Source organism: Colletotrichum costaricense (genome assembly GCF_030867565.1).
Source record: "Colletotrichum costaricense strain IMI 309622 chromosome Unknown Scaffold_14.1, whole genome shotgun sequence".
Taxonomy (NCBI): Eukaryota; Fungi; Ascomycota; class Sordariomycetes; order Glomerellales; family Glomerellaceae; genus Colletotrichum; species Colletotrichum costaricense.
Window position 1 is genome coordinate 247,846 of NW_026848243.1, and position 14,253 is coordinate 262,098.

Below are 14,253 nucleotides of genomic sequence, written 5' to 3' on the forward strand. Positions count from 1 at the left end.
GGTGAAGGTGGGGGGGACTGGGCGGGTGGGCGTCAAGCGGCGGCGGCGTTGGAGCCTTGGAGGGGAAGAGCCTGGAGGAACGTACCGGTTACCCCGCTGAATGGGACAGACGCATTTCCTCTTGGCTTCAATTTCATGCGATCATGCAGGTATACAGTTAAATGCACATAATATCTATGTTCATCACTATTGACCGCACGATAACAGATCAATACCTTAATCAGACTGATTCATTACTGTCAAACAGAGGCCGTAGAGATGAGATACGTCTCGCCATGCTGAACGACATCTAATCATACAGGAAAGTACTAAAGCAAAAGAGATATGCAATCATCCTATCCTATCCGCCAACGCCGTTTGATATGCAGGTGTGTACTGTCGCTGTTAAATATGTTTGATTTCTCATCTCAACATTCCCTAAGCGGCGGGAGAAATGGAAGAGGTCTGGTTCCTCCGCCTATCCACGTTGCGAATCTTGCGGAGGGGCTTGTTCTTCGCGAGGCGGTACTTGGTGTAGAGCCGAAACACGTCGCGGATTACCACGTACATGCAGCCTCCGACAAGGTTCCGGCCCCATTGCTCCTGGAGAAGACCTGTTCGGATCTTGAACCGACCAAAGGTACCCGCAGGAGATGTCCAGTGCTTTGGTAGCGCCAAACGGATAACCTCGCCCATAGCGGCGGAGAAGACTGGTAGCAGGAGTGTGCTCACGATTGCGTTTGTGACGTCCTTGAGGCTGGCCTGAATGCCACGCTGGCGTGGAGCTGCTGGCGCCGGCTGGGCTGCTGGTTGTTGCGGTGCCACGATCGGTGCTTGCTGTGGTTCGTTACCTGGCTGAGGCAACTGGGCAGGGAGGGCGGCAGCAATATCCCCGGCGTCATTATCTTGCTCCGCTGCATGTGCCTCCTCGATCTCCTCGACGAGAATCTCGAGGTTGACCATATCATGGTCCTGTCCCATCTCCACTTCTTCCAGCTCAACCTCCATCTCCACGTCGGGGATGTCCAGCATATCGATAGCCGCATCGATCAACCCTCCCACCAACCCGACGTTTCTAGCAGCTTCGTTGCCGCCCTCGTTGTTCCTACCGCGGCGGCGGCGGTTGCCGTTCTGTATGTTGTTCGCCTGAGGTGCGGGCTCGGGCAGTCCGGCAATTATGCGCTCCCACCTCTTCTCGTACGGGCAGACGAACTCGTGCCACAGGTTATTGTATACAGCTCTAATGTACGGGAAGCAGGCTGCCGCGAGTTGAGGGGACGGGGGCCAGGAGAAGAAGTGGTCGTCCTTGGCCATGTGGAATACGCCGTACTAGATCATGTCAGTCAGGCCCGCGAGGAATGAGTATAAAGAAAGGTATGCTTACCAGCGCGGCGACGGGCATGAAGAAGACATTGCCCAGAATAGGGACCGATGAGCCCAGAACCAGGGCGGGCGCGATGGTCGGCAGGATCGCGACGTGGATCCAGTTGACCATAGGCACGCCTCTGGGGTTCCTGTCGTTGAAGAAGAAGCGGTACGTCGCCTCGGGGCCCGCAAACACCCGCACCGCAATGTTGCCGTACATGGCCAAGCTGACCCATGTGCCCGCGCCGATCCCGCCGAGGATCAGGCCCGGCGACACCCTGCTGAAGGACTTGTAGATCTGGTTGCTGAGCGCGAGCGCCGGGTCGTAGGGCTCGTCAATGTTTATCTTGGCCTTGCAAACCGGGCAGAGGATCTCCTTGCCCTCGCGCTCCAGCTCCGTGACCCACTGGATCATGCAGTCTTGGTGGCCTTCGAGGGTGCAGGGGCACGGGTCGACCCAGGCGGACTCGGAGGCGCCGGACTCGTTCTCGTCCATGAGGCAGATGAAGCAGCGGCGCTCGCCATCTTGAAGCCCGGTCTGAAGCGAAGGTATCGTGTCGGTCATGCTGGGTAACTGGCGCGAAGGTGCTCAAGGTAGAGGTGGTCGGTTTGTTGAGGTTCGGGGGTGGGAGGTGCGGAGGAGAGTGAGGGTATATCGTGTGCGGGAGCTCTTGAGCCCACGGCGCAACAAGGTTCGCAGAAGTGGGAAGGTGTGTGCTTCTATCGCATGGTAAGGATTGCAATGAAAATCTATGGTTTGGTATCGCGAAGGTGTAGGGAAGCGATGCTGAAATGTGAACTATCGTGAGGTGGTTGTGAACAGCCTGATTGTCCGTCAGTAACTGGTCAAGCTTAAACGGGTGTGACATCAACCGCCCCAAACGTCCGATCAACCGCCAGTGGAAATCCATGGTGAGCCGAGGCGCAGGGTGGAGCCCTCGGGAGTTAAGGTGCTCGAGGTCATGTGGCTTGACAAGCTATGTCCCTCTAGCTTCTGTGTCGGTTCTGTGGCTGTGCAGCTGAGTCAGCATCTCCGTGACGGCACAACTGGACGGAAGGTATCAGTTATGCGATCTACAACTCGTTGAAGGCGAAACCAAACCTTCCCACCATGAATCTCTTTTATAGGGAGTCACAAGCAGGCCGTCATTGTTTCGGATTCATGCTAACAAAATCGAGCGTCTAAGAGATTCTGTAGTTGCTTGGGTAGGTGTATCGCCGTGACTAATACTTGGGGAAATAACATTTTCTCCTCATACGGACTCATTCAAAATTCGGCCAACAGCACAAAACCGTGATCATTGACGCGCAATACCAACTCCTACGTTTCCTTCCAGACAATTTCATCAAACTTTTCCTCATCCACGTGCTCTTATGATCCTGAAATACATAGTCATCGGTCTACGTCTTCCCCCGCGCCTCTTACCCAAGCTCAGACTTGTCAAGCGAATGTTCGCATCCGGTTCAATGGTGCGTACAACGGTCGTGTTGACCATCTAAGCCATAAGACCCAGGGGATTTACGCAGAGTACCGTATAAAGCTCCTGTTGACTGCTCCTGGACACGCGGAAACCACTAGATCATTGGGCTTTTCATGGCTATCGGTAAGGGAAGAGAGGCTTGCCGAATGGCGCTTTCCGTATTCGATCATGATCTTCGGACTCGAGTATCGGTATTGTCTTCCCATAATTCCCTGAGGCGTTCTTGAGTAACTGCCATAAGGTCAGTTGGAATATGAAATCCATACCTAGTCCAGCCTTGGTTTCATCTAGTACATTTGCCTGTAACGTTCCGTATATCTCAGTCAATAGGCGGATGTTATCAGTGTATAGTGAGCCTATGGTCAAAGAAACGTCCACGAAACTCAGAGCTGTTCCCATCTGTGCTCGGTTATAAATTGCTCCTATTTGTCCGTGTTCACTTAGAGTCGAAGATCTTTGTGTCGTATAAGAAAGACCAACATGGAGGGGCTGTCCCCCTTCAACTCCGATGATCATTGTGTAGATCTCATCAGCCCATGCCATTGACTCGATCCCAAAATTCAGGCATATGTTTAATATTTGGTATATTTCGTGGCTTCCCTCTTCCTCTCATCTCTCCACACTCCTTGCTCTGGTTTCTTCATCCCACATAGTATTCGAACGCAATCGGTCTCCTTACCTCCTTTCTTCGGCGACGGGCATATCATCAGGAGTGTTTTAGATAGCAGTATTATATACTGCCAATTGCCTGCCCCCCCCCCCCCTTCCTCCCTTTCTTGTCCCAGGCCTTGTACGAGATCAAGCAGCGGCTGCCCAATTCACGCCTTACTTGGGCTTGATCAGGCTCAATTGATGGTCGAGGCGTACAGGAACAATGCAAAATATAGAGACTAATTGCGCTCTTGCATCAACTAGTCCAGACTCGACATCATCGAACTGGCACGGGTATTCAAGCAGATCCCCAAACTCGAGGTCGAACAGGAACTGGTACAGGCATTGTACGGTAACCCTGATTCCAGATGCTTTGAGGAGAATGGCGGCGTCGAGCTCCACTCTTGGAAAGAGAAAGAGCATTGACGAAGTCTCCGAAGTAAAAGATGGGTTAACAGTCATACATGGTGACTTCCGATTTATCGACGAGTTCCTACCGAGATCATGTTCCCACGCCAGACTAAATCTTTCAGACAGGGTGTGCTTGACATCATCGACGCCAATAGGCTGTTCAAATCCATCGCTCGCCTTGCCGAGCCTGCAGTAAGGCTGTATCAACTCCAGAAGTCTGCATGCGCGGCGGGTGAAAGGGAACAAATCTTGTGAGCTTGAATTGGCCTTGGAAAACCATACCTGAGGAAGGATCAGGGTTGGGAAACCACTTCGTGACCAGAAGCTCGCCGAATGCTTTGGGATCCTGTGCGAAGATTTCCCTGGCCTCGAGTAAGCTGTGTCGCATACCTTAGTTTTGCCCTTCCTTGCGAGTTGTATCGCTTCTAATTGGCGATAGATTCTATCACAATCTTATCAATGTTATCAACTCATTTAATCGTCCTTGCGCGGCCCTGATTGTCGCAGGAGAATTGGACGGTCGCGACCGCACGGCTGATATGTCGTATTTGCTCTGGTGCCTCGAGCATCGCACACACGCTCACTCTTACATGTAGTTTGCCTGTGGATGCGGGTTATGTCGATGATGACGAATCCAAGACCTGTTCAGATCTGCATGGCGTAATCCCCGGAGATCCAGCTCGCAGTGCCAAAACAGTGACTGCATCAGTGGCAGTATCTCGCAGCAGCGTTTGAAGGCCCGATGTTGTTCAGATGGCCATCCCGTCGGCCACCGCAGGTTCGCCGTGCCTTCGGCGAAGGCAGGAGAATATCAAAAAGCCATCCGCGCGCACCGAATGCGATCATGATATATGCTGCGCCAACCCCTTGATTTTCAACGTCATCCAGGGCAGTGCTTCTGCCTCCCCCGAACGTAGATCTGCCGAGCTCACAAAATCCCCGGCGGCTTCCCGGCGGGATACGACGCTCACCGTTCACGGACTGTGGGCGATCGGGCTCCGAAATGACCCTGCAGATGTCATTTGCTTGGCCGACTTAGCGCCGCGATAGTGCCAAGGGCCGCATACTCCCCTGTCCGTCCGCAGCCCTGCCTCGAGGGAACGCGGCAACGCGACTTCGCAGGCGACGGCGGACTTGGTTGCACTACTGGCGCGCAGATCCGGATGCAGGTACGCAAAGACTTGGTCTCTGGCCTGTGACTGCGATGTAAATGGGATCCAGTGAGCTTAAAGCATGTTTCGTCTGAAGAGCACAGCCTGAGAAGGCCGCAGCAATCACAGTTCTGGGTTTGAATGTTTAGGTTGGCACGGGTTGCCACCGTGGCTGTTATTCTCCGCGGGACATCAAGGATTCTGTTTGGATCGAGGGGCCTCCCGTGGTGTTGTCGCCAACAAGATGATCGGGAAAAGTGCCAAAGTGTATGGGTTATTCAGCAAAACACCCTCCTCTCCAGTCTCAGCCCCCTTAAAACGCACAGATGGGAAAGATACTGTGTGGGAAAGTTTCGACACGAGCCACTTAGGTTTGAGACTCTACCGTTGGTCATCCCGTCTCACCATTTTAGCCCACATCGAACAGAGAAGAGAAACCCTGGCCGGGACGTCCCATTGGTGCTTCAGCCCAACTTGACAAGCCGCACGGCTTTTAATAGCATGAACGGCCTCCCGGCACGGCACATCGGATGGTGGGCGCTGCCCCGAGCGACCAGCTGCAGGTGTCAGGGAAGAAGAAATGGTACAGCCACCCATGCACACGCGTCCCCCTCAATAGATTTCACCCACTAATGAACCCCACCATGGCAACTCCACTGCCGGGAGGCCGAGTGGCAGGTGTTTGCCGTTGCCAAATGCTCAAACGTACGTCAGCCTCCTTGAGATGGGGTGGAAGTGAGGTGGTTGGCTCCAGCTTGTCCAGCTGGAACTCGCGTGATGGGTTCTCCTAGTAAAGCTCAAACACCAGGTATCCATGTATCCTGTCGATTCTGCCCTTCTTTAATGGAGACGATGACCCGCCATCGAAATAAGGGGGCGGGTTTGGTTTCCATGGTTCTTCACTGAAAGCCTCAGCCATTTCTCTCGTTCTATCTCTTCTCTTTTAAAACTTCTTTCCCTTCCAATATACTATCGTTGAATTGAATTTTAGAGGGTTCTTCCTTCGCCGTAAAATTACTCACAATGGCATTGTCTTTCGTTCGTCAAGCGTCGCTCGTTGCGCTTCTCGCTTCTACAACTTTCGCTCAAACTTTTACCGATTGCGACCCTACTAAGAGTAAGTTAAACTTTGGATCCGCGCTCATCTGAGGATATTTCGACATGTTTTCCACCTCATGGTACTCTATGCTTTGGTGGATTAAGTGTTTTCGCTAACACGAGATAACTTAGAAACTTGCCCCGCCAACAAAGGTCTGACAAAGAGCACCTATGAGGTTGACTTCACCAAGGGCGCCGACAACGATGCCTGGACCGTCACCGCCGGCAACATCACCTACGGCACTGATGGCGCCGAGTTCACCCTGAACAAGAAGGGTGATGCCCCCACTATCGAGACATCGTGGTACTTTTTCTTCGGCCGCGCCGAGGTCCTCATGAAGGCTGCCCCCGGAACCGGTATCGTCAGCAGTGTAGTTATCGAGTCCGATGACTTGGACGAGGTCGACTGGGAGTGGCTCGGCGGCAAGGATGCCGAGGTTCAGACCAACTACTTCGGCAAGGGCAACACCACTAGCTACGACCGTGGCGCGTTCCACACCATCGCCGCGACTCAGACCGAGTACCACAACTACACCATCGACTGGACCAAGGAGGCCGTCACCTGGTACATCAACAGCAACCTCGTCCGCACCCTCAACTACGCCGATGCCCTTGGCGGCAAGAATTTCCCCCAGACCCCGGCTCGCCTGAGACTCGGCATCTGGGCCGGCGGCGACCCGGACAACAACGCCGGTACCATCACCTGGGCCGGTGGCGAGACCGACTACACCAAGGCGCCTTTCACCATGACCGTCCAAAAGGTCTCCATCACCAATGCGAACCCCGGTGGCTCTTACACCTACAGCGACATGACTGGTGACTACTCGAGCATCAAGATCGGCGCCGCAACCGACGACAGCACCAACGCCGGTCAGAACGACACCACTTCAGGTAACACAACCTCCGAATCCGCCTCCGGGAGCTCCGACGCGACAGCGACGCCTTCCTCTGGTTTCCCCGTGTCCTCGGGCGCCCCGCTGAGAAACTCCACCACGACAGGAACCACGATCCGTCCGACGGTTGCTCCCTCGGCCACCCAGTCTGGCTCGTCCGCCAGCGCTACTGCCTCCACCGGCGCCAGCGCTGCCGCTGGAAAGCTGTTGACCGGCGCAACTGTTGGCACTGGTCTGTTTGGATTTGCTCTCGTCGCGATGGCTGGCCTGTTTTAGAAGAGATATCCCCCCATTTGTTACAGTAGTGTGTATGTAGTTCTTCCCACAACAGTTAGATAATACAGGACCAGAAGAGTCCTACTTTACAAAGTTAGCCCTATATCTGGCCCGCGGGATGCGATAAATTCATGTGATTCTAACCCTTACTTCGATGAAGGAGACTATAGGGGGGGGGGGGGTTTGTGTGTATGTTTTGGGATGCTTCCAGCACATACGTCGGTGGTAAATACGACGGTTCAACTCGCCCGCGAGGATGAACCCCGTGTGGTATGCAGTCGATTCATGTATGGTTTGCGCCTGAACGCTCAAACTTGCGCTGAATTTTCGAGGAGGGATTATTCCGTTACGTCACAAGGAATGAAATTACGAAGCCATAACATTTCCTTATTCCCTTACTTTCCCTTTTTGCTCTCTTCACGATGTCATTTCTTGTGATGATGAGAAGGACGTTGGGAAAATGTTTTACATGGCGCCGCAGCCCTGGAACCACCTTTGCACTCGGGTACCTGCATTTAGTCTTGAGCTGCATCGAGTACACTGTATCCATTGGCTCGTTTGTATACCCGAAGGCCTTCTTGAAATTTTGATACTCACCGCTGCTACCTTTAGAGTCCGATAAGGGGCCCAAACATGAGGGGGCCGTGTCAGGTCCTCGCGTTGCACCCTTGCTGTCCCAAACTTCAAGTTCGTCTGATCGAATTTCATGACTCAATGACCTCCTGACTGCTACGTCATTATGCAAAGAAGCGAGCGCAACAGGACGGCTCTTCTACCATTCATCAAACTGGAAATACCTAAGGAGTTCAGACATTGCAGAGAAGATTTTCAGCTACTTAGAGCACATTGTAGCGAGTTTCTAGTAAGAGAGGTTCGCTCTCTGGAGCGAGCCTTTGATAGTTCAGTAATACCCACTTAAGGCTTCCTCTACCCTGATTCTGAGTCGGGGATCCCCGAGACTTCAAGGGAATCCCTCGTAGAGTGCTGCTAATTGACTTCATAGGGTCACAATGACACTGGATCACAGGCTCAGAGGCTCTGCAAGAGATCTTTCCAGTGATCCCGGGAGTCTCATCATTATGCTTATTAGTGTGCTCTACCAGATCTGGAGACATGTGGTCAGCCATGATGCCGATTCAGTTCAGCTATTAGACATGGATATTGCAACACATGTACTGAGTTACTCCCTGAATACTTTCGGTATCGCGTAAACATGATTATTCATTCACAGAAAATGGACTGAGGTTTCGGTATCGGGATAGCTACCTACTTCAAACCTCTGTTACGCATTGCTCCAAATGCTTATGTTCCGTCCGAACCGTATCATCAATCTATACACTTTATGGTCCTTGGCCTAAGACTGCTCATATTGGCTTCACTCGACACATGTCGCTGCTGTAACCTAACAGCACGGGATTGATGGTCGCCGTTATCCTCGTCGAATTCAGTTCAGCGCCAGGGCAATATCTTCCATTGATGGTAAATCCTGGGCCGCTGTACCTTCTTATTCACCTGAGCGAGGATGATCCACCGACGGTCCTTGATAACTCACATTTCTGTAAGGACTGGCTGAGGTATTTCCGCAACTCGTTGCCCGCAGAATGCGCGTGGGGAAGTATGGACGATCTCGAAGAATCTAACCTGGTAGCTAGGATGCCCAGAAGCAACTTCATTCTGACTAGCACTTCTTATCTATGTAGTTTTGATGCTCGACAGAAATGAGATCTGCGGGGCAGCGAATGGGTTGGGGGCCACTGCCTGTGTCGCTGTGAACAGCACGACTCGTTCTTCCCCCACTACTCTATCAGGATCGCAGAACTTAAACATGGTAACCTAAACAATGGAAGCCGAAGTATGTACGAGTCAACTTACCCATGACGATCTACAACTCCAGGTCTTCATTCAGCAGTAGAACAATTCTAGCTGTTCGTAACCAATACTGAATATGGACTCTAGTTTATTAGAGTTCAGAGCTCAACTCATTTATGCCGACAGCCGAATCATGAAGGACACTTTACCTGTCATCTGTGGATAGGTTCCGACGATATACTACTGTGATCACCAGACAATAGGCGTCTCATGATGTTATAAACTCTTTGTTGTTTCCGCGTACTTCAACTGTCCTCTCATTATCAAAAGCCCATCCACACCAAGTCTCTCGTTCAGCAACCCCCGCTCTCCTCTACAAACATTCATTTGCCGTCGCAACCACAACATTCAAAATGCGTGCTACTACTTTCACCGCTGTTTTCGCTTCCCTTCTCACGGCTGTTGCTGCTGTTCCCCAGGGCTTCAGCTGCAAGGTAAGCACCGAACACTAGCTTCCAAGCCACGCAACACTGGCTACGAGGCGTGACCCGCTGGATCGGCTTGCTAATAAGTCATCAAAGTCCGAGGGCTTCTGCACCTACAGCGACCCCAACTGCAACTTCTGCCTCAACATTGATGCTGCCGCCAAGATCAAAGTCTGCCAGGCTATTGACCCCACCTACAAGAGCGCCCCCGGCGACATCACCCGTGGACCTTCAGGAGTAAGCAAACCCCATCACGAACAGAGGCCAAATTGGCATAGCAACTCAAGCTAACTCACTCTTCACCTTGTAGGCCGACTTCCAGTGCGTGGTTACTTGCTGCCACTAAATGAGGGATGTCATTTAGAGTTCACGATGCATGGCCAAGCTTATCTAGAGCGCATCTAGCTTAAAGCCTTAGATAGAGCATACGGATCCAAAGACGAACATGTCTTAAACTCTCCAGGCCCTTGGTTGCCTTCTTCTCCTTGGCAATTGATATTCATTACCAAGTGAGATCTTTGTTTGTCAGGTTTTCCAATAACATTTCGTTGTGCTAAGAGTCAAGCTCCAGCAACGAAGATCGCGACGGGGTTTGTGGTGGCTGTCCGAGAAAGACGGCGTCTACACTCCCCGAAGTAAGCAAGTGGCTGGGGTGTGTGACAGCACCCTAGAGTCTGGTGTTTGTGATGAACGTATGGAAAGGGCTTTTAGCTGTCAAATGTTGATGGCCTGGACAAGTCGGAGACCGATTGTCTAGCTGTAATTGGTCTTAGACCCTTGACGTCCAGACATAGTATGGAATGTATATGCACATGACATCGGACAACGGATGGCAACGAGGCCCGGGCTGAACAGACGTGGCGCTTATTTAGTAGTAAAATCCACATTTTCCCCAAGGATTGTATGGACTAAGCGGCGCTACGGAGGCACAGATGCCGACAAGCTCATTAGACGCATGCCAGCAACCACGTCAATGTCGGCACGGCCCTTCTACCAACCTCCGATGGCCGGTTGCAGGATGGTGGGAGATATCAAAGCAGTCGGTTCATATAGAAGCTGGGAGAGCAGATATCAAGATGATGGGGGTGCAATTCTTACGACTGTGTCTTCACTCCTGGGCCTGAAATCATACACGTCGACTTGAAAGCATTCAACCCATTGAAGCTCTGGCCTGACTGGAGGTCTTATCACTTACAACCCCCAACAATCGAAATCTTTTCACGCATTCGCAACATCGAACGAACTCTAATTCAACTTCACGACCCCTGCCAAGAACCAAACTCAATTCCTTTGCCATCCAATTCTGCCAAGCCATGTCAACTTCAACACCGGCCACGAGTGGCCAGCAGGTAAGTTACCCTGTCTCACCGTCATGTTGTCACCGCTGACACCGCATAGACGCCGAAAGGACCTCCTTATGCACCAGTCACAGCTCTTCTGGGCTTGACGCCGACCGTGAATGTCGACGTGCCAATCTGCGCCGTCTTGATCGTTTTCTTCCTCAGCGGATTCGTCCTCAATATCACCATCTTTCGGCGGAATAAAGCTCGCGGGCACAAATTCCTGCCTTCGGTACTTCTCGCCGGTTTCTGCATGGCTCGCAATATGGCGCTGGTCCTACGCATTGTCTGGTCTACCCGCCACGACAATGCTAGTTTGACAATCGCCGCCAATATCTTCGCGGCCGCCGGTGTCATCATCCTCTTCATTGTCAACCTCATTTTCGCGCAGCGTTTGGTCAGGTCGATACATCCCACCTTCGGGTGGGGTCGCATCCCTTCGATCGCCTTCAAGGCTCTTTATGCCTACGTCATCATTTGTCTTATCATGACCATTACGATCACCATCATTTCTTTTTACACCCGCAACCCATCGACCTTGAACACTGCGCGCATCATCCAGTTGTTTTCCGGAACATCTCTTGCTACATTGGCCTTCTTGCCGATTCCGATTGTCATCGCGACCGTACTCATCCCCAGCAAATCCGTCCCAGAGCCCTTTGGCAAGGGTTCGCTCAGGACAAAGATCATCCTGGTTCTCTTCACCTCCACCCTGCTAGCAATGGGTGCCGGCTTCCGCATCGGCGTGAGCTACACTACGCCCCGGCTCGCGTCGAACCCAGCATGGTACCACCACAAGGCGTGCTATTACGTCTTCAACTATGTTATCGAGTTGATCGTTGTCTTTACCTACGCAATCAGTCGTTTCGATAAGAGGTTCCACATTCCCAACGGATCCAGTGCACCGGGTCACTACTCTGCTGGTGTTGAAGACGAGAAGCGCTCGAGCAGCACTAGCAACATCAACGACATGGATGCCGAGCGGTCACCAAGTTACAAGGAAAGCTTTCGAATGGAGAACAGCCCATAGAAATAAGATATGACTTATGACAGGGAGAAAGGAGTTTGATAGATTATGATTTAGAAAGTAGAGAGCTATGGCTCTTCCTACAGCAGGAAAACAAGTGAATCTGCAGAGAATGTGAAATATGTAACTTGTTAAGTATCTTGAACCATCATGAACGATTGTGTTGTGCCTTTCCGTGCCATAGGGCCCTCAGTACGAGAACTCGAAAGCAAAGCCGACGTCTGGGTCGTTCTGATAGACGGCAACGGTAACCATGCCATCTCCATAGTTGTAGTTGGTGTAGCCGAGATCGTCAGGTTCGGCGACACGATCAAACCGACCCGGGGCTGTGTTGAACCGGATCGCTTTGATAGGAAGTGATCCGGACTCAGGAAGACCAAGGGCGCTCAGTCCGCCAATCTTGACAAACCAGACGCCAGTGTTCGGACGACATCCAGCCAAGATACGCACGACTCGCTGGTTGGGATCGACGGTAGCGTACGTATCCACAAGCGTGTCCTCGGACATCTCGGTGCGTACACGATACCCCGTCATGCTCTGGGCATAGTAGACGTACACCGGATACTCCCGAGCAGGCCGATAACTAGTGTCATACATGTCATAATTGGCACCGGTCTTGTCCTTCCCGAGAAGATATGCCAGATAGTCGTTGAGTTCCTGACCGCCTAGCCAATTGGCCCGGAGACCTGGCACGTTGTGTCGCTCCAGCTGGCCAATGTTCCATATGAGACCGGACGGAACTTGCTGATCCGGGTGGCCGTACTCCTGGACGTTCCAGATACCCTGAAAGTCGACGCCAGCAGCATTCAGATACTGACGGTAACTATTGAGCGAGGTAGTTAAGTCCCCGTTCCCGTAAAGGAAATGAAGACTGATCTGGTCGGGGATGGAGTTGTTGGACTTTATGAACTCAGCCCAGCGTGAAAAATAGTGTTCGACGCCTTGCGAAAAGTTGGGCAGATGACCGTAGGACGGCCCAATGACCTTGGCATTGGGGAAATCCCTCCTGTAGAATGGTGAGCTGGAAGAGCTCTCGGCCCGGGGTTGGGTGATCAACTTACATGATCTTGTGGTATGCATGACCCCAGTACTCCAGCCATCTGTCTATTCCTCGGTCGAGGAAGTCGACATTGTCAATTTCGTTCCAAAGATCCCACCAAATGTTGTCGATCATGCCATCTTGTTTCAGCAGCGCAAAAAACGTATCAAGGAAGTTGTCAAAGTCTGCGTAGCTTCCTCCGTCACCCGGCATCGGCGTCTCGGCGAAATTCGGATACGAATCGGTCCCCCACATATCATGGATCATGATTTGGAAATTTCCCCCGTGGCGGCGTGTGACCTGGTATGCAGACTTGAGGTACTCGTAGCGACCCTTGGGTCATTGTCAGCACAGGTAAGGGGGTTTCATAGGTTAATTTGGTACTTGCCATGAACTCGTTTAGTCCTCGAGTCCATCCACGGCGGGGCTCAGCCAACTGCGAACCACCAGATCTCATGTTCCAGAACTTGATGTCAGATAGCCAATGGTCAGGGATCTGGTCGGGGTTGCTTGGAATTCCGAGTAAGACACCAGAAGCCATATGTTGCGGAGTACCGGTGTTGTCGTTGAGCCAGACATAGGATGACCCAGAGAGATCACGCTTCTGGATGACAGAATGGGATACCGGTTCTGGAGCGCTCAGGACTGCGCCCAGGGCTGGTAGTGTCAGGCCCAATAGGACGATCAAAGCATTTCGAGCCATGGTGTCTGTAACTTCGGCGCGATGAATGTACTTGAAAGATGGCCTTCGAAAATCCTTTGATGAAGAACGAGTGAAAGAAGGAATGTTCGAGCGGTCAAAGGGGGGTTTATATGGCAGACCTCTTCCTATAACGCACTGGCTTCGCGGGTATCACCATAATATCTCAGACCACTAGCAAAACAGCATCTCAACTACATTCACGGAAAGAATCTTGCACATAGAAAACTAGTAGGTAGCTCAATGGGCGCCCATCGACGTTTATTTTCCCGGGCGGCATCATCGCTTGTCGCATCCGGATAAAGAATGCCAAGTCCGGTGGGGGTATGCCCGGTGGGCGTCCGGTGCACGATGCCGATTGCGCCGTGCCGGTGTATGTAATTCAAAAGTGAGAGGAATCGCTATTGGTGTAATTTCTTCGCCGAGCACACTTGGTACTATCCAAAAAAGCCGGTGTAATGCCCGGCAGAAACACAAACGGCGGGGGCGGGAGACCAAAGCCTCAAACGAGGGGTGAACCTGGAAATAAAATAATCGAGCCTACCTCT

General features: G+C 52.1%; 5 protein-coding genes across 5 annotated transcripts; 3 read left to right on the top strand and 2 right to left on the bottom strand.

Moving 5' to 3' along the window:
• Positions 1 to 417: 417 nt before the first annotated feature.
• Positions 418 to 1,909, bottom strand: CCOS01_11964 (uncharacterized protein; the record flags this gene model as incomplete). Its single annotated transcript, XM_060460115.1, has 2 exons — positions 418 to 1,308; positions 1,364 to 1,909. The coding sequence occupies 2 exons, from the start codon at positions 1,907 to 1,909 to the stop codon at positions 418 to 420; spliced, it is 1,437 nt and encodes a 478-aa protein (XP_060309058.1).
• A 4,152-nt stretch (positions 1,910 to 6,061) lies between these two features.
• CCOS01_11965 (glycosyl hydrolase family 16) lies at positions 6,062 to 7,305 on the top strand (the record flags this gene model as incomplete). Its single annotated transcript, XM_060460116.1, has 2 exons — positions 6,062 to 6,155; positions 6,269 to 7,305. 2 exons carry the CDS (start codon positions 6,062 to 6,064, stop codon positions 7,303 to 7,305), a joined length of 1,131 nt encoding a protein of 376 aa, XP_060309059.1.
• A 2,222-nt stretch (positions 7,306 to 9,527) lies between these two features.
• CCOS01_11966 (uncharacterized protein) lies at positions 9,528 to 9,945 on the top strand (the record flags this gene model as incomplete). Its single annotated transcript, XM_060460117.1, has 3 exons — positions 9,528 to 9,608; positions 9,696 to 9,836; positions 9,910 to 9,945. The coding sequence occupies 3 exons, from the start codon at positions 9,528 to 9,530 to the stop codon at positions 9,943 to 9,945; spliced, it is 258 nt and encodes an 85-aa protein (XP_060309060.1).
• A 967-nt stretch (positions 9,946 to 10,912) lies between these two features.
• CCOS01_11967 (uncharacterized protein) lies at positions 10,913 to 11,969 on the top strand (the record flags this gene model as incomplete). The annotated part of the gene is made up of 2 exons (XM_060460118.1): positions 10,913 to 10,948; positions 10,998 to 11,969. The coding sequence occupies 2 exons, from the start codon at positions 10,913 to 10,915 to the stop codon at positions 11,967 to 11,969; spliced, it is 1,008 nt and encodes a 335-aa protein (XP_060309061.1).
• Positions 11,970 to 12,155: 186 nt separating this feature from the next.
• CCOS01_11968 (uncharacterized protein) lies at positions 12,156 to 13,708 on the bottom strand (the record flags this gene model as incomplete). Its single annotated transcript, XM_060460119.1, has 3 exons — positions 12,156 to 12,972; positions 13,028 to 13,338; positions 13,535 to 13,708. 3 exons carry the CDS (start codon positions 13,706 to 13,708, stop codon positions 12,156 to 12,158), a joined length of 1,302 nt encoding a protein of 433 aa, XP_060309062.1.
• Between the last annotated feature and the right edge of the window lie 545 nt (positions 13,709 to 14,253).